Source organism: Peromyscus maniculatus, chromosome 3, assembly GCF_049852395.1.
Source record: "Peromyscus maniculatus bairdii isolate BWxNUB_F1_BW_parent chromosome 3, HU_Pman_BW_mat_3.1, whole genome shotgun sequence".
Classification (NCBI taxonomy): Eukaryota; Metazoa; Chordata; class Mammalia; order Rodentia; family Cricetidae; genus Peromyscus; species Peromyscus maniculatus.
In genome coordinates, this window is record NC_134854.1 from 105,957,799 (window position 1) to 105,983,360 (window position 25,562).

The following is a 25,562-nucleotide window of genomic DNA, read 5'->3' on the forward strand; positions in this document are numbered from 1 at the left end:
CTGGTGAGGAATCCTGTGTGTGTGTTTTCTTTGTAGCTGGACAGGAAAGACCCTTCTGAAGACAAGGAGGACATTGAAGGCAACTTGCTTAGGCCCACCGGCGTGGCCCTTCGTGGAGCCCACTTCTGCCTGAAGCTCTTCCGGGCTGAGGACTTACCGCAGAGTGAGTGTGGCGCCCCCTTCTGGGGGCCTACAAGAGCCTCCTGCCTGGCTGTTTAAAGCATGGACCCTGGACCACGGTCCATTTCCTTTCTCAGTGCTTCTGTTCCCAGGGACTAACCCCTTGCTCCTTCCCTTCCTCCTTTTGACCCGGCTTCCTCCCCTAGGGTCTGTTAGTGTCGCCAGTGCTACCCGCCTTTTGCTGTCTGGCTGATGTTACACACACCCTCTTTTTCTGGGGGTGTTAGAGTTGAACCTGGAGCCTCATGTTTGCACTCATCAGTGAGTGCCACCCTCAGCAGAGCAGTTGGATTTTAATGGAAAGCAATACATACAGGCAGGCTTGGGCAGCTGCAGGAGCCTTGAGAGCCATGACTGCCCTGCGGCTCCGCTCCAGCTTTCCCCAGCCTGGTCTGGCGGTCTTATGGAAATGGGAAGTCTTAGACCACACCCTGGACCTCTTGTCTTTCTTTTTAAAGCAAGATTGGCCTGCAGGATGGCCTTCGGGTGGATCACTCTGGTCATGGTATTAAGGAAATGCCACCTGTCTCGTGTCATACCCATCTCTGCCCACCTACCTGCTGAGACCTCCAGCCCCCACTGTCCCACATCACGGAGTATTTCTATCCTTTTCTGGATTCCATACCGCTATAGTGGTGTGGAGTTTGAATCAGCCCCACAATCAGCCACTACATGTGGACAGGCTCTGGGTGTGAAGAGGGGACAGTGACAGATGTGTGTATTTGGGGAGGGGCGACTGCTTCTAAACTGCTGTTCCAAGTCCCTTCTTCATGGAGAGCTGAGCTGTCTCCCTCATGAGGGACCACAATATGTCACTTTGGTTGTCCTGATACTGCCTGGAGACACAGAGACAGTGAAGGCTGGAGGCTAGCGATGAAGGAGGTGACCTGGGACAGTGGGGGCTGGAGTGGTTAGCAGGTGGGCAGAGTTGGGTATGACACAAGACAGTTGATTCTGGAGGAGGGTGGCAGACAGGCAGCGACCCGTGTGTCATGGGGACAGTCAGGTGTGGAGGAGACATTGGCAAGCAGTGACAGGTGTGTCCCTTCTCCAGTGGACGATGCCGTGATGGACAATGTCAAGCAGATCTTCGGCTTTGACAGCAACAAGAAGAACTTGGTGGACCCTTTTGTGGAAGTCAGCTTTGCTGGGAAAATGGTGAGGAGCAGGCATCCAGGGCCTTGTGGGAGGGAGAAGGCCATGGGGTGGAGAGTCCAGACAGCAGGGTGCCCCTGGCAGAGGTGCACAAAGAGGTCCCTCTGGAAGCAACAGGTCGGCTCTCTGGGCTGCTCCCCTGAAAATGGACAGGTGTACCCAGATGTCCAGGCTGTAAGGAGTTGTGGCTGAGCAGAGAGGAGGGGTGGGTGGAGAGGAGGGATGGAGAGAGGGAGGGGTGGACAGAGGGAGGGGTGGATGGAGAGAAAGGGTGGAGAGAGGAGGGGTGGACAGAGAGGGAGGGGTGAATAGAGGAGGGATGGAGAGAGGAGGGGTGGACAGGGGAGGGGTAGACAGAGGAGGGGTGGGTAGAGGAGGGGTGGACAGAGAGGGAGGGGTGGATAGAGGAGGGGTGGATAGAGGAGGGGTGAACAGAGGAGGGGTGGGTAGAGGAGGGGTGGACAGAGAGGGAGGGGTGGATAGAGGAGGGGTGGATAGAGGAGGGGTGGACAGAGGAGGGGTGGGTAGAGGAGGGGTGGACAGAGAGGGAGGGGTGGATAGAGGAGGGGTGGATAGAGGAGGGGTGGACAGAGGAGGGGTGGACAGAGGAGGGGTGGGTAGAGGAGGGATGGACAGGGAAGGGGTGGACAGAGGAGGGGTAGATAGAGGAGGGGTGGACAGAGGAGGGGTGGACAGAGGAGGGGTGGACAGAGAGGGAGGGGTGGAGAGAGGAGGGGTGGAGAGAGGAGGGGTGGAGAGAGGGAGGGGTGGATAGAGGAGGGGTGGATAGAGGAGGGGTGGACAGAGAGGGAGGGGTGGATAGAGGAGGGGTGAACAGGGGAGGGGTGGACAGGGGAGAGGTGGACAGAGGGAGAGGTGGAGAGAGGGAGGGGTGGAGAGAGGAGGGGTGGAGAGAGGAGGGGTGGACAGAGAGGGAGGGGTGGATAGAGGAGGTGTGAACAGGGGAGGGGTGGACAGGGGAGAGGTGGAGAGAGGGAGGGGTGGAGAGAGGGAGGGGTGGAGAGAGGAGGGGTGGAGAGAGGAGGGGTGGAGAGAGGAGGGGTGGACAGAGAGGGAGGGGTGGATAGAGGAGGGGTGGACAGAGGAGGGGTGGACAGGGGTGGGGTGGACAGGGGAGGGGTGGACAGAGGAGGGGTGGACAGGGGAGGGGTGGATAGGGGTAGAGGGAGGGGTGGATAGTGGTAGAGGGAGGGTATTTGGGAGTGAAGCAATAGTGTCAGGGCAACAGGTGAAATGCACAAAGACAGAAATTTAAAATTAAAAAATTAAATATAATTATTTGTGTGTATGTGTCCTGGGTCAGGCACAGCCACAGTGCACATGTACAGGTCAGAGGGAGCTGCTTCTCTCCTTTCTCAGGGATTGAACTTAGGTTGTCAGGCTTGGTGCCAAGGACTTTTACCTGCTGAGCCATCTTGCTGGTCTGTAAAAAATAAATATTGTTTGTGTGTATGATGTGTTTGGACAGGCATGCCATGGTGTGTGTGTGTGTGTGTGTGTGTGTGTGTGTGTGTGTGTGTGTGTGTGTGTGTGTGTGCATGTGCCAGAGGATATCTCCGTGGAGTTGGCTTTTTTCTTCCACTAGGGGTTCTGAGTATTGGACAAAGTTTACCAGTTTATGAAGTCACATGTCTATGCTCTGAGTCATCCTGTTGATCCCCAACTTTACACACACACACACACACACACACACACACACACCACTTATTTTTAAACTTAATGAACACATGGATCGTTTGTCTGAGTGAGTCTGGCTTATTATTTTACCAAATAGTGCTGTCCAGGTACACCCACTTTTCTTTGAATACCATGATTTCATTTTCTTTAAAGCTGCATAGAACTCCAGTGTATAAGCACCACATTTTCTTTTCCATTCGTCTGTTAAGACAGGGAGACTGTTTCCTTCAAAGTGTGAGTGAGGAAGCACAGCAGTTGTTTTTACATGGTTATGGCAGAAGGCAGAGAGAGAGGTGTCTGATGGTCACCCAAGGGGACATTTGCTCATCCTTTCCTTCTTGCAGCTCATCTTCCTGCCCAGGGTAGAGTAGTGGTACCTGTCCCTCTTGATTTCTGTCCCACACCCCACGGCTTCAGCATTTTTTTGTAAGTGTCAGTCACAGTATCTCCTGTAGCTGTGGCCACACCCAGGCTCCAGTGTTGCCTAGCTGCAAGGGACTCCACACAGCCTCTGGCTCTGATCCTTCTTTTCCCTGTCTTTTGAGAAACTTTCCCCCCAGGTGCCTTCCTCAGAGGAGCCTCCATCTTAAGGATGCCACCATCCAAGGTGGAGTATGTGGGCCAGCCTATAATTGTCTCTCTTTCCTCTTTCACATCCAACATGCCGAGTCTAGCTCTCAACCCTAAACATACGCCGAGGACCAGCCCTTCCTAGCCTCTGTGTTTCCCCTAACCACTGCCATCTCTTCTCAGGATCACACAGTAGTCTCGTCACCACCGTTCTCCATCACAGGAGAACCTAGGCCATTTGTCCAAATTCTGGAATTCTCTGTGGCATTTCCTTACTCCTTTGGCTCCTATATTTCCTGGGTATTGAAGGTGAGTGGTTACATTAAAAGGATTTTGCCTGGAGCTCACCATAGGCCATGTTCCCTACATTGTGTTGTAACGTGACAAGAAGCCACAATGCCAAGTGTCTCAACCCCCTTGGTTAATCCTCTCTACCTTCCGATCTAACCCTTATAAAAGGAAATGCTCCTCTTTGCAATTGGTAACTGCTCCTGGGGTGACATCTTGGTTCCCTGAGGATGTTCCATGTCCCAGTACTTTCTGACCCAATGTGTGAGTGTCCACTGGCCTCTGCCTGAATAAATCACTGCTTGGGGCTACCCAGTGCCCATCTTCTCATTTTTAGTCCTCTGTTATACTTAAAATTAAAATTTTTTTCAAATGTACATGAATGAATGAATGAATGTGTGTGTGTGTGTGTGTGTGTGCGCGCGCGTGTGTGTGCACACACGTGTTGCCTGCCTTTAGACATACACAGAGGCTGGTGTGTGTGTGTGTGTGTGTGTGTGTGTGTGTGTGTGTGCACTCTCGTGTTCCCTGCCCTTAGGCATGCACAAAGGCTAAAGGGCCATGTTGGGTGTCCTGTCCTGTCATGGTACAGGATATCCTCCTGAAACTGGAGCCAGGCTGTCAGCTCTTGAGCCCCAGCGATCCTCCTGTTTCTGTTCTCCACAGTATCAGGGTTGTAGGTGCTTGCAGCCATGCCTAGCTTTTTACATGGTGCTGGGGATTTGAACCCAGGTTCTTACCATGGTCCAGAGAGCCCTCTTTCCCTCTGAGCCATCTCCCCAGTTCTCTGTGTGTGTGTGTGTGTGTGTGTATGTATGTGTGTGTGTATGTATGTATATGTATATGTATATGTATATGTATATGTATATGTATATGTATATGTATATGTATATGTATATGTATATGTATATATATATATATATAATTTTTTGAGATTATAGTATAATTACACCATCTCTCCCCTTTCTTTTCCTCCTCCCAAACCTCCCACAAACCACCGTCTTTCAAATTCATGGCCTCTATTTTGGATAACTGATCAGTGTGCTCTTTCCTGGGAAAGACCATTTATCCCTATCTCAGCATCCCTTAGTTGCCTGCAGGTCTTTGTCTAAGGCTGAGGCCTTGTGGGCTTTCCCTTTTCTGTGGTAGCTTGTCCATCGGTGTCACCCTCATTCAGGTCATGTTTAGACAGCTGTGTTGGTGAGACTTCATGGGCATAGCTTCTGACATTCCTAGGAGACACAGTCTCACAGGATAATCCCTGCTCTTCTGGCTCTTACAATCTTTCCATCTCCTCTCCTGCCATGATTCCTGAGTCCTGGAAGTTGTGTTGTAGATGCCTCAGTTGGGACTGGGCTCCACAGCTCTGCATTTTGCTTGGTTGTGGTTTTCTGTATTTGTGCTCTCCATCTGTTGCAAAGAGGAGTTTCCTTGATGAGGGTTGATTTTGGCTGGCCCAGAACTCGCTTTGGATGAGGATGAACTTTGAAACTGAGGGTGATCTTGAACTTTTGATCCTCATGCCTCCACCCCTGGAGTTCTAGGTTTATGTGGTGCTCAGGATTGAACCCAGGGCCTCATGTGTGCTAGGCAAACACTTTTCTAACTGGGCTACAGCTTCAGCCTGCCTGTCTTGTTGGCGGTGGGAACCTCAGTGGGATCCCCTCACTCTCAGAGCCTAACACCGAGGCTCAGGGAAAGCGTCATGGCCAGTTACTTAGCTTGCCAGCTTGATCCCTCTGAAGTGGCGACGTTCTCTGCAGATCCTTGCTGGCCCCAGGCAGGGGTTGATTTGGGCTTGGAGTTTATGTGTGCTGCTTCAGAGCTGGCCTCCCACCCCAGTGTCAGGAAGCATGAAGGAAGGGGGAAACAAAGGTTTCTTGGACATTTGTGCTCCAAGGCCACGGATTTCACTTCTCCATTGACAGTCGAGAAAGATCTCGTCAGCTAGGAAGCTTGATTGTTTTATCCATGGTTGTAGGGTGCTTCCGTAGTGGCTTCATCCTCCCTCCTTCAGGTCACCTACTTGCCTTGGAGCCCAGGCTGAGTGCACTGCGGTCCCTGCCCACCCCACTGTGTCCCACCAGCACCTGGGATCACTTCTCTGACGCTGTCTGACTTTTCTAGAGCGCCAGTGTCTGGTGGGGGTGACTTGGGAGACTAGACAAAGCTTAAGCAAGCATCCCCCTGTGGTCCTGCTTGAGAGGGTAGGGGCTGAGGAGTGAGCTGACGGGGAGGGGCAGCCAGCTGCCTCTGTGGGTCTCAGGCCTTCCTGCCTCTTTTCTGCCCTGAGCCTTATCCTCACTCCATCCCGTCTCCCCTGACCCTCATCCCAGGTTCCCCCACTCTCACCCGGTTCTTACCACCCCACTTTCTGACTCTGGCTCTAACTGTGCTTTTGTTTTTATTTTTTCCTCTTTACACCTACTTGCAAACCCTAGGGCTTTGCCAGTGTCCGCCCAGCCACTCTTGGATGTTTCTGCATTTTTTGCTTATGGACGCTTGGTGGCACTGTTATCCAAGATGTGTCCAACGACACAATGGGCCGAGTCACTGTGTGTGTGTGTGTGTGTGTGTGTGTGTGTGTGTGTGTGTGTACATTGTATACAGGACAAGGAAAGAGAACGGACTTTAGGGAAAGGCAGGTGCTTTAGACTTTCTTTCTGGATCCGAGAATGAAACCCATTCATTGTAATGTGAAAAAAAATCAGAGAAACAAAACAAAACAAAACAAAACAAAACAAAACAAAACAAAACAAAACAAAACAAAACAAAACAAAACAAATGAAAAGTGTCCGTGTGCCGAGGCAAACCTTGCTTGGTCTGTTCTCTCGGTGGCTCTTGCTTTTCCCTTCACAGCCCTGTGACGGGAAACTGGCTGAAGGGCGGGCTGGCACTCAACCTTAGCATCTCAGCTGTCCTGTTTGTTATACATGAGGCCTTTCCTTGATTTATTTAGTGCCAGGTTTGGGGAGAGAGGGGTGCTTTCTGCCTTTTGTTGGGGTTCTCTTGTTTCAAGTGACTTCAGAGTGTTGTGCTGACAGGCTTTCTGCTCCCCAAGTGTGAAACAGATAAACCAGTTCCTCGTGAGCTTAATTTAGGTGTGCCGCGGGCAGCAAGCCTGGCGGGAGCTGAGACGTGCTGTGGGCGGTGAGTCTCGTGTCAATAACGGTGCGTTAGACCACAGCGGCTGCAGAGCCATGCAGAGGAAGGCTGTGTGAGGCTCTCAGAGGAAAACGTGCTGGGTGAGCACTAACAACCCCGCCCATTTCCTTTAGATCAGGGAGCCCTGATTCATTGCTCAGACACCATGAGCAGCAAGAACCAGTTCTGTGTGAGCAGTTTGGTATAGCATTTCCTCAGGTTAATACACAGCCACTCGATGAGATGAATACACAGCCATGTTTATCCTATTGTATGGATCTCGATGAGATGAATACACAGCCATGTTTATCCTATTGTATGGATCTCGATGAGATGAATACACAGCCATGTTTATCCTATTGTATGGACTCTGGATTAGATGAATACACAGCCATGTTTATCCTATTGTATGGACTCTCAATTAGATGAATTCACAGCCATGTTTATCCCTTTGTATGGATGGATGCAATTTCAGCTTTTTCCTTTCTAATAAACAACTCGGTCAGCATACAGAAATCTTTGTCCATGTTCTGCTTTTCCATAGGAAGGTTTCTAGAATAAGGATTATTAGGTCAGAGGTTATGGACTTCCTTGGTAGAGGCTAAAGCAAGAAGCTGTGTTGGTAGGGCCTCACTGTGTGTATCAGAGAAACTTCTTTCATCTTATTTATAATTTATATTTACTTTTTGATTAGATACTGCATGCATCTACTCTATGTGGTTGGTCAGCCTATGTATCTGTGCATCCATCTATATGTCTATTATCTATCTATTATCTATCTTTGTATCTATCATATATGTATTTATGTATGTATGTATCTATCTATCATCTATCTATTATGTATGTATGTATCTATTATCTATCTATATATCTATGTATCTCTCTATTATCTATCTATCTATTATGTATGTATGTATGTATCTATCTATCTATTATCTATGTATGTATGTATCTATTATCTATCTATATATCTATGTATCTATCTATTATCTATCTAATCTATCTATGTATCTATCATCTATGTATGTATGTATCTATCTATCATCTATCTATTATCTATGTATGTATGTATGTATGTATTATCTATCTATATATCTATGTATCTCTCTATGTATCTATCTATCATGTATCTACTATCTATGTATCTATGTATCTATCTATGTATCAATCTATTATCTATGTATCTATGTATCTATCTATCTATCTATTATCTATGTATCTATCTATTATCTATCTATCTATCTATCTATCTATCTATCTATCTATCTATCCATCTATCTATGTATCTATTATCCATCTGTCTATGTATGTTTGTATGTAAGTATGTATGTATGTATGTATATATGTATGTATGTATGTATCTATCTATCTGTCTGTCTGTCTGTCTGTCTGTCTGTCATCTCTCTCTGCTTTGGTCCCCACTCAACAATCCTCTCCTTTCTTCCCTGCAAGTGAGTTTCTTTTACCACATTTCAGTTTCCCTACGTATCAGCAAATGTGACCCTGGATTCTCAGTGTTTACCACTCTAGTCTGAGTATTTGCACACTGTGCTCACTGCTCTGTCCTTACCTTTCTACTTTGTGCTATAAAGTAGAAACGGTGCTTGTTTCCTTTCTGGGCAGAGGGGCTCCTCTTTCTTGAAGCTACATACTCCACTGTGGGTGGACCACGCTTTCTTCAACCCACCCTCTATGGGTGGATACCTGGCTTGTCCCAGACCCCTGCTACCTCTAGTCATGCTGCAGCCAACAATGTCACTCTGATCACACAGGTATTTCTGTAGAGAAGATCTGAGGAAGGACTGGCGGGTAAAAATGAGTTGGTTTGGTAGCCCCCAGCTGCCTTCCCATGGGAGTCAAACTCTTTCATTTTCTGCCGCTAGCCAAATCAAGAGTGCGTTTGCCCTGCAGCCTTGCTAACGGTGGTTGTCAGGCTACAGAGGCATTTATAGGGTGGGAGGAGAAACTCTCTGGCCTTCATATGCTCCCAAATGATGGTGGCTGCATCCCTGCGGACCTAAGCCCTTCTTTACCTGCTGCTCTCCCACTCTGTCCCTTTACTCGGCTGACATCCTCTTCTGCCCCACCCTGGCACCCACTCCGTCTCTTTACTCGGCTGACATCCTCTTCTGCCCCACCCTGGCACCCTACGGCTGGGCTCTGTCTACAGGGAGGAGGGGAAGTGGGAAGAGGGCCTGGAACTGGATAGGTGGGGCAGAGACGAAGCCCTCACTCCAGGGGACCCAAAGTCCTGGATCTAATTCAGATGCTCATTATTGAGATAATACACTTTAGTAAAACTCTTGCTTGGCATGTGACAGACCTATAGGAGAAGACTGTTCACTATTGTTAGGGGTGAACTCACTTGCCTCCCCAAACCACTGAGTCTTTTAAAGCTTGTTTTTTGTTTATTTGCTTGTGTGTGTGTGTGTGTGTGTGTGTGTGTGTACTGTGTGTCATGTTAATGTGTGAGTGTACACATATACTTGTGTCTGTATGTTGGTATCATCCTCAATAACTCTTAACTTTATTTAATTTTTTTGAGACAGGATCTTTCTATTATTTAGCTCTGGCTATTATGGATCTCACTCTGTAGACCAGGCTGGCCCTGAACTCACAGAGATCCACCTGCCTCTGCCTCCCAAGTGCTGGGATTAAAAGCATATGCTGCTACCACCCCTAGCCTTTCATATTTTTTGAGACAAGGTCTCTCCCTGAGCCTGGAACTGGTTAGACTGCCAAGGTCTCTCCCTGAGCCTAGAACTGGGTAGACTGCCTAGGCAGGGAGCCCTAGGGATCTTCCTGCCTCTGCCTCCCAAGTGTGTGATAGCATGTCTGGCTTTTACGTGGTTCTGGGCATAGAACTGGAGTTTTCATGCTTTTGTGGCAAGGGTTGGACTCACTGAGCCTGTCTCCCCAGTCCTTGACGCCGAGTCTCTGTCTCTTCCCCACCTGTGGATGCTGGCTGCCCTGGGGCTTCACAGGCACCACCATGGAGCGTCTGGCTTGGAACACTTGCCATTCTTGATATGTTCCTTGTTTGTAATAAGCCTAGTCCTTCCGGTAGCATTTGTCTGAGGCAGGCTGTGGCTTCTTTATTTCTTCCTTCCTTCCTTTCTCTTTTTTTCCTACTGGGAATTGTTCATGTTGGCTGAGCGGTCTACCACTGTGTACCTCCCTGGTGGTTTATGGGTTTTGTATCTCCACTGAATTCTGTTTCTCTCTTGGGTGCTGGTGTGTAGGCATGGGCACCCGGCCTTCATGGGAGGTGGGGATGGGGTGTCTCCAGCCAGGGCTGCTGGTTTAGGGACATGAGGCTGTGGCATTTGCACCAGCCACCCCATCCTGGGTCTTATCTTCCTCGAGCCTTGTCTCGGCAGAGCCTCCCTTCATCTGAACCTGGGGTCTCAGGCCCAGCTGTAAGAGCAGCTAGTGTGGCGGGGGATGGTCACCACAAAGCTCAGACTCCACACAGAGTCCCATACCCCAATCCTCTGTGTGTCCTAGCTCTGCAGCAAGATCCTGGAGAAGACGGCCAACCCTCAGTGGAACCAGAACATCACATTGCCCGCGATGGTGAGTCGTCCTTAGCGGACTCAGTTCTTCCTGGTCTCCCAGTCCTGCTGGCATCTTTGGTTCCTGCTCAGTGAGTGCTTTCCTCTAAAACTCTGTTCTCATCTGGCTCCCTTTCCTTCCCCAGTTTCCCTCTATGTGTGAAAAAATGAGGATTCGTGTCATGGACTGGTAAGTCCCGGGTCCTTGAGGGGGTTGTCTCCAGGGGTCCTTGGGTCTGTCATTTTCCTGTCCCTGGGCTGCTGCTGTGGCAGAGGGCAAATGTGTCAAGGTAGGATGTGAGGGCTTTGGGCAGTTACGGGGCAACCAGGAGCTGGGGTGCCGCACTGGCTGCAGATAAGGAGACCACAACCAGGAGGTAGTGAGGACCCCACCTCTGGGGGCTTCCTGAGACATTGCTTTGACAGGGTCATCAGTAAGGGCCACATACAAGAGGTGGAAGCCAAACCAAGCTGCTCTGTCCCTGTGGGATGGAATGGAAGAAAAGCCCCCACGTTGGGGGTGGGGTTATATTGTCTGAATAGGGGTCATCGTTGTGGGTGTTGAACAGGTTAGGACAGTACCCTGGGAGTGTCTTAGAATCTTATTCTTGTTGATCACCAACTTGTAGGCCAGGGCTGCGTCCAGAGAGCACTGTCCACGTGTATGAGTTCATCTGACCCCTGACAAGGCAGCATGCTCCTGCTTCACAGAGAAAGGCTCAGGGAGGAAAAACCACATGATCTGTCAGAGGTGACAGTTCAGAAGTCACAGGGGCCTGATGTGAATCCCAGCCAGAGCTGGTGCCCTAATCCTCCTGACCACGCCGTCTCTTACAGTAACAGCAAGGAGGCAACCTCTCTCACACTTGAGGGGACATCAGGGCCCGAGCTCCACAAACTCCAGAACCCTAGGCTTTCCACAAAGAGCAAGCTGTCCTTTCTCTGCCCCCAGAAGTCCTGGTCATGTGGCTCCCCATCCATTCTCCTTCAGTTGCATGCCCATGGCACCCCCAACTAGGAGGATAATGAGAGACCAGGAGAAAAACCCCAGGCCGCAGAGCCATTAAAGTGTGTGCCAGTTCCCCAGGCCTAAAGAAAACAGATTGAGAGAATTAGAGGGAAGGGAGTGTGGGCAGGGGGCAGGGAGAGGTCCTGAGGTCCGCCACGGCTGGTGTGAGCCTCGGGGAAGGGGAAGCGGTTTGGTGGAAAGGTACACTTTGCATGCCCAGAGCCACCTCTGCATGTCAGCTGGCAAGGACTGTGCTGTGTTGACTGGGACAGCCCAGCATGCATGTGTGTGCGTGCATGCATCTGTGCGGATGCGTGTGGGTGCGGTTGGCTCATGGGTTGTGGCTCTGCCTGGCCTGTCTCCCTTGGAGCTGTGTCAAAGCTATCGGCATACTGTACAATCCAAACACATTACGGAATCTGGTGGCTGCATCTCTGGCTTGGGTTGAAGTGGCACTTTTATTGTGAGTCTATTTTGAGACTTGCTGTTTTCCAAAAGCAAGCCCTAAGCCTCAAAACCCAGCTCTAGGCCAGCAAGTATGCCACTGCTGGAAGTTTCTATCCAGAAAGCCCTTCTTCCCGGAACGCACAGACGAACTGCCGCTGTCACCTGGATCTTAGAAACATGATGCAGCCCATGTGGCTCTGTAACTTAATCTTTCCTTCGAGCCTTTAAAAATCCCCTTTTCATTAAGAAATAAAAATTCCTCAGGTCTGGAGGGGTGGCTCAGTGGCTAGGAGTGCTTACTGTTCTTGTAGAGGCTCAGGGCTCAGTTCCCAATACCCACAATGTGCAGCTCGAGACTGTCCGTAGCTCCAGTTCCTGAGGATGCAGCACCCCTTTTCTTCCCCGACATGTGGTGCACATAAACTTGTTTGGGCAAACACACATAGACATCAAGAATACAACACACCTCTCAAAAAACCCCAGCAGAGCCACCTCCACAGGCACAGCAAACCAGTCTGATTCTCCTCCCGATTTGCACAAGGCTAGAAGTCAGACAGCCAGTCCTCTTTAAGGGATGGGCTTAACAATGTTTAAAATCGCATGCAGCTTGCTTAGTGTCTTTGGGGCACTGGATTAGGTTCCCATCAGGGCAAGAAGAAACCAAGAGAGGGACATGCGATGCCAGTCACCTCTAGGAAATTTTCTCGTGACACAGCATACCAGGAACCATGATCCAGATCTGGGCTGCCAGGCCATTCATTCTTCCTCATGCCACCCTTGTCAGAGGGACACTTCAAAGGCCAAACCTTAATCCCCTTTCTGGGAAATCCAAAGGGGAAGGAAGGGATAGAGACTAGGGTATCTCATGGGGGTAGGGTTAAGAGGAAAATGAAGTCAGCACGCCTTTGGTGTCTTTGGAAATGGTGGGGGACAAATCTGTCATGGTCAAAGTGCTCACCGTGGGGAAGAAGCCCCAGGAAAACCAAGAGGGTTGGAAGTGTACTAGAGAGCCTTTCAGAGGGATCCAGGGCCTGCCCAAGCTGGCACTGCTGACCTCTGGTACAGTAATTCTTGTCTGTGGGTCTGTCCCTTGAATCAAAAGGTGTTCAACCCCTGTGACCTCTGCCCCCGGAAGCCTGGAGCCTTCTCTTCTCACACAAAAATGTCTCCTGACAGCCATCTATGATCAGGGGTCAGGCTGTTAGGTGGAGAAGCCCAGGTCACGCTCCAGAGGAAAGGACAGGTTGGGGTGGTCAGGGCTCTGGGTTCCACACCAGAAGTATCTTGCCTCCGAGCTCTGTCTCTGAGATTTTATTTTGGTGTGTGTGTGTGTGTGTGTGTGTGTGTGTGTGTGTGTGTGTGTGGTGTGTGTGTGCATATGTGTATACTTGCATGAGGAGGCCAGATGTCAAATCCTCAACTTTTCTCTAGTGTTTGAGATCAGGCCTCCCATTAACTCTGCAGCTTGTGATTTAGCCTGGAGTGGCTGGCCAGTGAGCCTTGGAATCCTCTCAGCCATGCACCTGGCTTTTTACGTGGGTGCTGGGGATCCAGACAGTGGGGACACAGGAGGCACGGAGCTGGCATTAGTGATGTCCCTTCATTATTATCTAGGAGGCAGCTGTGGGGCTCAGAGGCAGCATCTGCATAGGATGCTGTGGGCTAGCAGGTTTCTTTTCCTGGAGAGTCTACCCACAGGCCCCTGCACTGGCTGGGATGGGAGAAGTCTTCCTCTAAGAAAGCAGGAAAGGGGACTTCTCGACTGCCAAGGAACATGACACCTTGAGGGAGTTGGGGTGATGGTCCGGCTCTGCTCCTCCCTCCCTGGCTGACAGGGGAAGGGCTTGCATGCCTCTGCACCTCTTTCCTCATTCCTCGGAGGGTGTTATAACGTACTGGGTCTCTAAGTGTCTGTGCAGCGCCTGAGGGACATGTTGTCACAGCCAAAGACTATCCAAGGCACTGCGCGCCGGCGCTGACCCCTGCTGTGGCTTCAGAAATGGCTTATTCGATCTTGGCATTTCTTGGGCTCCCAGGACCTTTTGAGTCTGGAAACTGCTCTGTCTCAGCAGCCTCCTGCCCCCCATCCTGCCTGCCTCAGGCCTCCTCCCTGTCAACCTGGGCTGGTGGCCCCGTGTAAGCCAGCTAATAAGGAGTAGAAGGCTGTCAAAATGAACAAGTTGTCCCTCAAGGTGTCTTGAGCAAGCATCCTTTCTAGTCTTCTTCCTCCTGGGCTTCCCAGGCCTCAGTAGAAGACTGAACCCCTAGCAACCTATCACCAAGGTCACCACCTCCTTCTTGAGTGGGCCAAGTGCTGCACCTGCCTCTCACACTCACGCTCTCCCTCCGTCCTTGTTCTAGGGACCGCCTCACTCACAATGACACTGTGGCCACCACCTACTTGGGAATGTCGAAAATCTCTGCCCCAGGAGGAGAAATAGAAGGTATGTCCCACCTGCTCCCAGCTCCCCCGGCCCGCCTCCCTCTATCTTAAGGGTTGAGCGCCTGCAGGCTAAGTGAGATCCATTTCCCAGTGATAGCTCACTTACAGACATTTAGGGTGCTACACTCTGAGTGGGGGGTGCACACTGGATAGTCTAAAGGGGTCCCCTCACTCCTGCAGGGGGGCACCACATGCTGGGTGGGTTCTACTCTGGCCATGAGTGCCCAGTGATTCTTATTTTTCAATGGATTTTGTTGGTCTACTAAAATGTAACCCATTGTCAGTTTGTAAACAGTTAAATAATTAGATCTGAAAGAAGATTGACATTTACCTATGAGATACCCTTCAGTTCATCACTGCAGGCAAAAAAGATATCCTGCACCTTCTGGGAAAGACATACATTCCCCCCCTTACACACACACACACACACACACACACACACACACACACACACACACACATACACACACACAAGCATGATACATATCTGTACACATGAACATGAGTTGTTTGATCATTGCTTTTTGTCTCTTGGCAATATTAGACTGAGGTCTTTTCTTGTGATTAAGTATTCTTCTAGAACACATTTTTTTTGGCCAGTGCTAGGGATTGAACTCATGGCCTTGCACATGGCAGCAGAACACTCTATCAACTGAGTTACATCCCTAGCCCATAGACTACAATTGTAATAAATATACGTTCCATTGTGAGTGTACATAATCAAGTGAACTAGTTAATATGGAGTATTCAGGCATCTTCTGATTTTTCTACCTTATAACTAACTTTGCAATGAGTGTTTTTATAGCCGAGTTCTATGCTGTACATAGTTAACAACAGCAGCAGCAGCAGCAACAACAGTAACAACAAAAACACAGGTCTGGAAAGATGGCACAGAGATTAAGACCATCTGCTGCTCTTGAGGAAGGCCAGGGCTTAGTTCCCAGCACCCACAATAGGCTGCTCACAACTGCCTGTAACTCCAGTTCCAGGCTCTGATACCCTCTTCTGGCCTCTGAGGGGACCTGCAATGCATGCGGTGTACACACATACATTCAGGAAAATACATACACACAAAAATAAAACAAAACAAAATTAGGTTTGTGCTGTTGGGAATCAAACTCAGGGCCTCAGATGTGCTGGACAGGTGCTTTAGCACTGAGCTGCACCCCCTGCTCTCACCCCCCCCATAAGTCTAAAGTCAATGCTGTCAAAGGATTTTTAGCACTTTTAAGACCTTCTGTCAATACTGAAGTTGTCTGTCAAGAAGGCAGAACTAATTTACCCTCAGAAACTTCCATACACTCCATGTGACACTGTTTCAACATGGCTAAAATAATACTGGAGAGGAGAGTGGTGGTGTACACCAGAAATGCCAGCACTCGGGAGGGGGAGGCAGGAAGATCAGGAGTTCGAGACCATCCTCAGCTACAAAGTGAATTTGAGGGCAGTCTGGGCTACAAGAGACTCTCCTTCAGAAGATCAAACCAACCAAACCAAACTACAGCAAAATCCCAAAACAACAACAAAGAGAATTTTGTTAATTTGAAGGTAAAAATGAATTTTTTTCATTTCATTGAGGCTTAGGGAAGTGGGCCAACTGTGTACATTTTGAACTTTTGACATATATTATATACAATATATATTATAGTTATTCTGCTGTAAACACACATTCCTGCAGGCTTGTTTGTCTTACTGTTCTCTATGACTGTGGGCACTAACTTTGAGCTTGCTCTTAAGTAATTCTTAACAGTTATATTTGAATACTCTCTGACAGGTAGAAATTAAATTTTTATGTAGCCAAACATGCTACTCTCTTACTTAGTAAGACTGTGAACTAACCATCCAGACTGTCTTTTGATGATGTCCGCATGTGTTTTGACTGATCTGTTTCTGACGTCTCCAAATGCCGTCTTTCTCGTGTCCTAAGTTCTCCTGAGTTCAGCCCTTGCTTTTCTATTATCTTCTGTTGCCTTCTTATTAATGCTTGCTGTTGGTATCTGGGTTATGCTGGCTCTGTAAAATTAATCGGAAAGACTGAAAGTCCAACATCTGGGAACAGTTTATATAACATAGAATGTAGTCTTTTGAGGGTTTGAAGTAATTCACCCATAAAACCATGTGGGCTTGGTGCCCTTTCTGAGTGGGTGTAGTGATGACTCTTTATAAACTTTTCAGTTTCTCTTATGATCATTGCTATTTTTAGGGTGTTATTTTTGCTCTTGTCAATTTTGACCATTTATATTTTTCTAGAAAAACTTGCATTACGTTGAGTCTTTAAAATATGTTTACAATGTTTCTCACAGTGACTTCTAGAGTTTGGGCACTTTCTTCTGCCTGGGCCGTCTCTTCTTTATTGTGTTTGAATTTTCTTCTTTTCCCTCAATTAGCTGCTCAGCCTTTAAAACAAAAACGTCATTGGACATTTCAGTTCTGGGCTGTTTAGCTCTGTTTAGACTTATTTTACTATTTCCTTGTCAAATTTTTAACTAGCTTATGTTTATTTCAAAGTTTTCTTATTTAAATAACAAAAGTTTGGTTTCTACTTTATAGGCCATATATAAATATTTGGCCAACCTCTAGGTTTTATTTAACCTTTTTTCCTTTTTCAGTTGGGTCTCATGTGGTCTATGCTGGGCTTGAACTTGGTATGTTGACAAGGATGACCTTGAACTCTGGATCCTCCTGCCTCTACCTTCCAAGTATTGAAGTTCTGGGACACAAGTGCATAGCACATACCTGGTTTATGTGATGCCAGTGAAATAACTCAGAATCTTGTGCATGCTAGACAAGCACTTTGCCAGATAAACTATATCTCAAATCTTTATTAACTTTATTTTTAAAACTTATTTTCCCCTTTCCATATGTAATGCACTTTGAATTTGTTTTGGTGTATTTTCTGAGAAAAGTCTGGTTGGCTTCCTGTGTGGGAATCTGACTGGATTCCGGATGCATCTAGAAGACGCTGATCAGGCAACATCAAGAAACAGTTCCTTGAATGATCCTGTTGTGTGAACATTGCTGAGTGTGCTCAAGGAACTGAGACAACATGACATCACTATGGGGCCACTGTTGTACTGGAAGCCCACGGTTAGCCAGGACACCTTTTGTCAATTCTTGGTTGAATTTTTTTTTTTTTCCGAGACAGGGTTTCTCTGTGTAGTTTTGGAGCCTGTCCTGGATCTCACTCTGTAGACCAGGCTGACCTTGAATTCACAGAGATCCGCCTGCCTCTGCCTCCTGAGTGCTGGGATTAAAGGCGTGTACCACCACCGCCTGGCAATTCTTGGTTGAATTTTATCTGAGATAGGAGTCTTGAGTTGAATTTCCAGCCTCTACCTCGGACAGCTGGAGGGGGGATGGGTTAGTGCTGAGAACTCTGCTTCTGCAGCCAGCTGGGGCTCAAGTTCTTTGTAAGCAGAAGAGTCACTCAGTCTCCTCTATAAAGTGGGGCTCCTTGGGCTTCTTCCCTCGTGGGGAATTACCCACTTCCGCTCCTCTGATGTCTGGCATTCAGTGGTCAGAGGCAGTCAGGTATTAAGTCATTATCTCACCCTCAGGACCATCCATCCATTCCCCCCCCCCCCCCCCCGCCCGCTCCTCCTATCACTTCTGCTCTTCTTTGCCCCAGTCTGTCTCCCCACAGAAGTTATCCCCAAAGGCTGCATCTCCTTGTCTTCTTGCCTGAACTTGAGAATCCCAAACTATTACAAATGGAGGCTCTCCTGAACCTTGCGGATGTGTCTCCGTGATTGGAGGCACTCTGTCCCACTCTAAGATGCAGGCTTCCATGGGTAGCGGAGTCCGGCCTGGCGGTCTGCCCCCTCTCACGGCCACCCACTTTCTAATGAGACTCGCTCGCTCGGTAAGGGTGTTGCGCAGGCTGGGCGGGGCTCTGGGCCTCTGCCGCTCTGCATCTTTGGTGGCTCACGTGCCTCATCCCCAGGGCTCTCTCATGCCTTCTTTTAACTCCTCTGGAACACATTTCAAAAGAAAATAGTTTTGGAGACAGAGTCACACTGTGTAGCCCTGGTGGGCCTGGAACTTGAAGCTCTTCTGGTGTACAGTGGTCAGAGGAAGCCAGGCTGACCTCAGACTCTTAGAGATGTGTCTGCCTCGGGCTCCTGAGTGCCATGATGATGATGATGATGATGATGATGATGTTGATGATGATGATGATGATAGGCAAGGTCTCATGTATCCCAGACTGCCTTGATCTCACTTGTGTGCCTAGGATGACCTTCAACTTCTGACCCTCCTGTCTCCAGGCCCCCAAGTGCTGGGATTACAGGCAGGTACCATCATGCAGGTTGATGTAGTGTGAGATCCTGAACACAGGGCTTCATGCATGCTAGGCAGGTACTATGCTAGCTGAGTTATATCACCCATCCCCAAAGACTTCTGGTTACCGAAAATCTCAAATACGCACCAAGGTTGAGAGTCATCCAGTGAACTCCTCGACACCCTTCCCTAATGCTGATCTGTCATTCTGACTCCATCACTGATGCTTTGAGCCATTCAACACATACAGACATACTTCTAGAAGGTTCTGCTGTTGGGAATGTCCCCCCCTCTCAGCTGTGAGGATTCTGTCCCAGGGTGTAGTCCCCCCCCCCCCCCCGCAGGAGCTGGTCAGGGGTTTGGTGTGGTGCGGCTTTGCACATACAGGCAGGAGCACAGAGACAGGGACAGTGTCTGATGCGGGTGATGCCCAGGAAGTTCTGGCCACCCCGGATGTCACGAGTCTTCCTCAGTTTTCAGACTGGGTACTGTCTCTGTCTCTGAATACAGGAACTGATGATGGTCAAGGCACAGTATGACATTTTTGATATTTTTTTTTTGGGGGGGGAAGTTTCTGTTATGATACAGCTGTGTCTGTCCTCAGCAACCTGATGAGAGTTTAGGCCCTCCCCCAACCCCATCAGCCTTTATTTTTGGTATGATGTTGGCCTTCTTTTTTATCATATCAGTTATTTATTTACTCATTCACTTGTTTATTGCACTGGGAATTAAATTTAGGGCCTCGGGCATGCTTATAGCCAATACACTGCCACTGTGCCCTGTAACCAGCCTATCACCCTGGTTTAATGAGGTGAGAAAGTTGTTCCCATGGTCACTAGATGGCGCTCAAGTCATGAGCAACCTAATGTGCTTCGAGGTGGAGTCAAAGGCTGGACCTCAGACTATTCTTACACCCAGCTAACTACTTCTGGAATGTGCAGCAAAATAGCTAAATCAATGTGACAGCAGAATTAACTTTATTGATCAAACTGGGTTATTCTCTGGGACTTCCCAGGCCCTCCAGAGCTCCTTCCTATAGAGGTGGGTCCCTTTCTCAGGTGGAAGATCTGTCCAGTTTGAAGGGTGTCATGTGCCTCGTTCCTGGCTAAGTTTTTTTCCCTAGCCTGGAAGCCCTGCTTGAAACATGTCCCTGCCACGTTCCTCTCTTCTCTTTTGTATTTCTTCTTACTGTGGTGGGATGGCACGCTCCCTTAGTCTCTTGTTTCTCCCCAAACACAACACAAACTGTACTATAGAGTTGAATCTGGCTGGGAATGGAGCCCAGCTGGTAGAGCGCTTGGCCAGCAAGCAGGAAGCTCTGGGTTCCATTCCCAGCACCGAATAAACAGGACACAGTGTCATGCCCCTGTTAGCCCAGTGCCTGGGTGGTAGAGTTGGAAGGATCAGAAGTTCGAGATCATCTTTGGTTATACAGTGAGTATGAGACCCACCTCCGCTAACTAGTTGAGACCGTGTCTCAAAACAACAACAACAACAACAACAACAACAACAACAACAACAGCAGCAGCAACAAACCAATCAAACAAAACCCACTTTTCCTCCCTCCTCCTACCTTGATGTTCCAGATGATTTGGTTCAGCTTGGAGTTTTGTTTTTGTGTTCTTGTTTTTGTCCCCAGCAAGGACAAGTCCTAACACTACCTCTTAAGCACTTCTGCCCACAAGTTTGCCTGGGCACACTGAAGTATTCTTTGGACCCTGTACACCAGTGTATTAAGGAAGACTTTGTTTTTGTTTTAAAAAACGGAGTGTGCAGTCTCCTTAGATGTGGCAGCTCTTTTGAAAGGTAGCAGGCATGTGGGGCCTGTGACACTTGCAGGCATCTCTGACACCTTCACCCATACGAACATCATGCTACAGAACAGCACTGAGAAAACCAAAGTTGTCTTTGACGGTGAATTTCCCAGCAGTCGCTCCTTTCCCCGCCTGCCTGGCCCGGGCTGCCCAGGCGGGTGTCAGGCAGCCAAAGCCATGGGCTTGGGGCTCTGCCGAGCCTTGGGAGTTGGCAGGGCTGGCTGAAGGTAATGGCTTGGCTTCTCCAGGGTACACACGTGTCCCCAGGGACCGCCTACCGAGCTGCGACTTGTGGCTGGCAGCCTGCTCCTTTCCCTTCCAGTTCACCCAGGTGAGGGAGCTGGGCCTCACGCTCACCGTGAAAAGCTGGGCGTGTTCATCTGGGACTCGGGGCTTCCTTGGGCCCGGTTCTCCAGGCTCAGGGAAAACACAGCGAAACACTTGTGTTTTGGCAGAAAGACGGCCGGGACTAAATAGAGGCTTTGTGTCGGGGAGGCTTCTCTGCTCACCCTGCCTTTGACTTGATGAGCTGTCTGCAGACACAGGGGCGAGAACCTGGGGTGAACCACGGCATCGGAGACCTGTGACGGGCTCTCAAGTTGGGAAGCACTGGCTTAAGACGTCAGCAGGGCCAGGCCAAGGCCCACTACGATACCCGTTTATGGTTCCTAAATGAACGAATACACAATTGCACAAGGAGACCTGCTCTGTTCTTCTAGCCACCAGCAGCAGGTGTCGGTAGCTGGCTGGTGGGACTGGCAGACAGCTGTCTCTGACTGGCTGCCAGATTAAAAGTCAGTCTCTGGCAAGAAGCACCCAGGGGTCACATCTATGACCCTGACTTCATTAGTTAAAGATAATGGGTTCCTCCTGCTGAGCACCGTTTGGAAGGAGCTTAAAGTAGAATCTGGGGCCCATGGATGTGCCTGTGTGGGTCACCCTGCCAGCTCTCCTGTGCCAAGGACCCAGCTCAATTCCCATAGACAGGAGAATCTTCACAGGGTACCATCTCTGTCCCACTGATTCCTGCCAGCCAGCAGTGGTAGCCGAGACCTGGCTGTAGAGATCTAAGGGCCAGCCCAGGGCCTTGCCCTCACTTCTCCTGGCTTTACCTCCAGACTCCCATATCTGTAGCTTATTCTTCCTCCACACTCCTTTTTTGAGTCTTCAAGAGATGTCCAACCTGGATTCTCTGGGCCACATTGGATGAAGAATTACTCCAAGCTACATTAGGCCCAGGGTGTGCAAGCCACAGCCTCAGGGTTCTGAGAGGACAAATACATTTGTTTTGAATGACAGGGAAGCATGATAAGCCATTCTGGGCTGCACGTTCATCCTCTGCAGCTCCTAGCGAACGTCAGGAATCTGTGGGGAAATAAAAGGGTTAAGATATTTTTATTACATTTACTTAATGCATGTGCATGTATATGTGTAGGTGCGTGTGCTAGTGGACAACACCTGTCTCTTATCTTCCCTGGAAATTGCTGGTGCTAAAAGCCAGACCGAGGTGGCATCTGTTGAGAAGTGTTGCCGTCTGTTGCAATACTAAAAATTCCCACGAGGTGGAGATGTTGTGCCTTGAATGGCCTTGGCTCAGCGTGCTGGGTCCTAAGTGTCAATCTGATATTTGGAGCCCAGGGTGGTTCCTTGCCCACAAGGGCTCTTTCCTGTTTCCCTTTTCATGTTCCTTTCTCTGCACCATCCCTCCTAATTTACCTGTATATGACGTGGGAAAAGCACATTTTCTTCTGTGTGTTGTTTCTTATGTTGAATGGAGGTTCAGGTCGCGGAGGTGGTGAGGGCTGCCTGGTTGGAGTTGGGGGGCAGGGTGTGTGTGCCTTCCTTTGTTGTTCATTCACAGTGTCTGTCCGCCAGCTCTCCATCCAGGCTCCAGTTCATGTAACTCTTCTCCGCCAAGCCTAGCCCATCCTAACCCCTTCTCCATTTCTTTATGCTTCAGAGGAACCAGCAGGTGTACTCAAGTCTCCGAAAGCCACTGACCGTATGTTGCTGTCACGTAGGGGACCACGAGGGGATGGAACCTTGGGGTTTCTGCTGGAGGGGAATTTTCTGACTTGCATGAGGGGGAACTGAACTGCAGCCAGGCCCCCGAGTTGACCCCTGGCAAGTCTCAGCTGCTGCGTCACTGATGCTTTAAGGCCAGTCCCTCCCTCTAGCTCTCCCAGACCCTTTCTAAGCTTGTTGCCTCTGCTGATGCTTCCAGCATGGGGGACATAATGGGACAGAGGGATTGTGAGGTATCTTGGAGATCTGTAGGTGGCCAGGGGAATGAGAAATGCTTGACACATAATTCACAAGGTAAATCATAGTTGTGATGATTGACGCAGGCAGTTAGTAGTGTTCCCCGAGTCCCATCGTTCCAAGGCTTCCCCCTTTGATTCCCCAAAGCCAAGCTCTGTCTGCTCTGAGGTCTGGAGGAGGAAATATATGAAAAGGTGATGGGCAGGCCAGCTCCAGCTGCCCCCGCCTCCCTGCGCTGTCTCGGCAGTGTGACTTAGAGTTTACAGCTGCAGGGCCTACTGCACAGGTCTCCCTGGAAGCCCCTTTCCCTGGCTCATCCTTGTGTGGACAGAGACACCCACAAATAGGCCCGGCGGCGGAGGTTCTACCTTGAGCACTTTGGAAATGTCCTTTGAAAGGAATTCCCTGCCTTTGCAGGGTTTCAGAGGTCTGGCCAGTGAGGTCTTGTCCCCAGAAGGGCAGCTGTGACATTATCAAGAGAGCATCTCCCAGAAGATGGGGATGACGAGGCAGGACTGATCCCTTTATCCGTTCTCCAACTCCCCACTGCCACAACAATTGTGTGTGTGTGAGGAGGAGGGGATCCCCGGGACATGGCTTCTCTGGTCACTGGACTCTGGATCACCTCTGTTCCTCCTCCCCCATGGCCTGAGAGGGAAGACTTGAGCAACTGCTAGTGTTCCAGCCAGCTGAGTGTGTGGCACCATTTGGGCCCTGTCTCCTTGCTAGCCTGTGATCGGTCACATCTCTGAGCCTCAGTTCCCTCATCTGTGAAATAGGACTAATAACATAATAGAAATAGCCTCGTTTCGGCATACTGAGTCCTCAAGAGATGGAACAGAGTTGATTATAGTCATTGCTAGCATATTACTAGTTATACATGCACGGGGGCCACATCTGGTGCATGTGGGGGAAACTGAGGGCTAGAGATGGGATCAGATCTGAAGGTGGCTGGGTTGAACCCTAGAAAGATCTCCAGGGCCACCTCCCTGATACCTGCTTGTGTCTTCCAGTGGATGACAACCTGGGCTTCCTCCCCACCTTCGGCCCCTGCTACGTGAACCTCTACGGCAGTCCCCGGGAGTTCACAGGCTTCCCAGACCCTTATGCGGAGCTCAACACAGGGAAGGTGAGCAGCCACATGCATGCCCGGAGGGTCTCCAGGCTGGCCTGGCTGTGGGCCTTATGAGGCCAGGACAGCCCTCTCCGAGCACCTCCTTCTGTTAGGCCTTCTGACTTCTTTCTCCTGGGCCAGATGGACCTGTTCACTGTCTCCATCCCGAGACACCGAGGCCCACCTCTCTCAGGAGGAGGATTGGTACATCCCCATTCTGTAGGGGTGAATGATATTATGTGGTCATGTGTTGTGCTCCCCACCCCTCACCCCTCTGCTGGCCACCCGACTTTCTCTTGCAGGGAGAAGGTGTGGCTTACCGAGGCCGGCTTCTGCTGTCTCTAGAGACCAGACTGGTGGATCACAGTGAGCAGAAGGTGGAAGACCTTCCTGCTGATGACATCCTGCGTGTGGAGGTGAGGACACGGCTCCGGGAGAGAGCTGGGTCCCTGCTGGAAGTAGGGACAAGGTAGCTAAGGACTGTGGTAGAAGACGACCTTCTTCAGTTCTGCTCCGCATTTACTATGGCGGCGGCACTCCTGAGGGCCCCTGTGTCTCAGCTATAAGGTGGGAAAGGTGTAATATCCCACCCCAGGGATGCTTTGAGGTTTAAGGGAGATAAATGAAAGTATTACAGAAACTCAGAGCTTGATGCAAAGTGAAACACTGTTTTGTAAGGATTCCATGGGAACAGCCCGCCATGATCAGTTCAGCACCATTTACTATGACGTCTTCACATCCAGCATGCCACAAGGCAGCAGTTGTTAACCCCACATATGGATGAAGACTCTAAGGCCCAGAACCTTCAGAGCAATGCATGCTCTCCTCTAACTAACTGAAGTACTAACACTGAAGTTAGTTACCTCTGGGTTCCATGCTGGCCCACCTACCTGCCATTTGCCTCAGTTCCCCTGTCTGGAGTCATATTTACTTTAGGAGATGGAGGTGAAAAGAGACTTGGTGTAGGCACACAGTAGGCAAATGGTAAGACTTGACATATACACACAGTAGGTACATACTAAGTGTTATCTGTCATTACCATTCACATGCTTCAAAACTCAGCCTTTCAGCTCTTTTTTTCTCCTTGGCTTTCCAAGGAGGTGACTATAAAGTCATGTAATTTTCTTTTCTTTCTTTCCTTCCTTCCTTCCTTCCTTCCTTCCTTCCTTCCTTCCTTCCTTCCTTCCTTCCTTCCTTCCTTCCTTCCTTTCTTTCTTTTTGGTTTTTCGAGACAGAGTTTCTCTGTGTAGTTTTGGTGCCTGTCCTGGAACTTGCTTTGTAGCCCAGGCTGGCCTCGAACTCACAGAGATCTGCCTGTCTCTGCCTCCCAAGTGCTGGGATTAAAGGCGTGTGCCACCACTGCCCACCTAGAATCATGCAATTTTCATGCCAAGACACATGGATGTTTTACGTTGTCTCAGCCCTGTGCGTTGGGCTTGGAGAGGCCAATTCGAACTAAACATCCTGAGCACATGGTTGAGGCTGCCTAAGCCGACTGCAGGGCTGCCTGGTGTGTGTGTGTGTGTGTGTGTGTGTGTGTGTGTGTGTGTGTGTGTGTGTGTGTGTGTGTGTGTAGCTCTGGGCGGTACATGATTGTTGAGAGCTT

The 25,562-nt window shown here is 49.5% G+C and overlaps 1 protein-coding gene across 21 annotated transcripts in view; it reads left to right on the forward strand.

Annotated features, from left to right (window-relative positions):
• Positions 1–25,562, forward strand: part of Dysf (dysferlin) — a 205,312-nt gene that overhangs the window by 69,496 nt on the left and 110,254 nt on the right. For 12 of the 21 annotated variants that reach the window (XM_042273544.2, XM_006991530.4, XM_076567061.1 and 9 more), the window contains 8 exons: positions 37–163; positions 1,235–1,338; positions 10,543–10,611; positions 10,736–10,779; positions 14,407–14,489; positions 22,541–22,582; positions 23,856–23,971; positions 24,259–24,372. In XM_042273544.2, coding sequence (XP_042129478.1) covers positions 37–163; positions 1,235–1,338; positions 10,543–10,611; positions 10,736–10,779; positions 14,407–14,489; positions 22,541–22,582; positions 23,856–23,971; positions 24,259–24,372 — 699 coding nt within the window. The remainder of the gene's footprint in view (positions 1–36; positions 164–1,234; positions 1,339–10,542; positions 10,612–10,735; positions 10,780–14,406; positions 14,490–22,540; positions 22,583–23,855; positions 23,972–24,258; positions 24,373–25,562) is intronic. The other 9 variants (XM_006991528.4, XM_006991534.4, XM_006991536.4 and 6 more) reach the window with 1 other exon arrangement.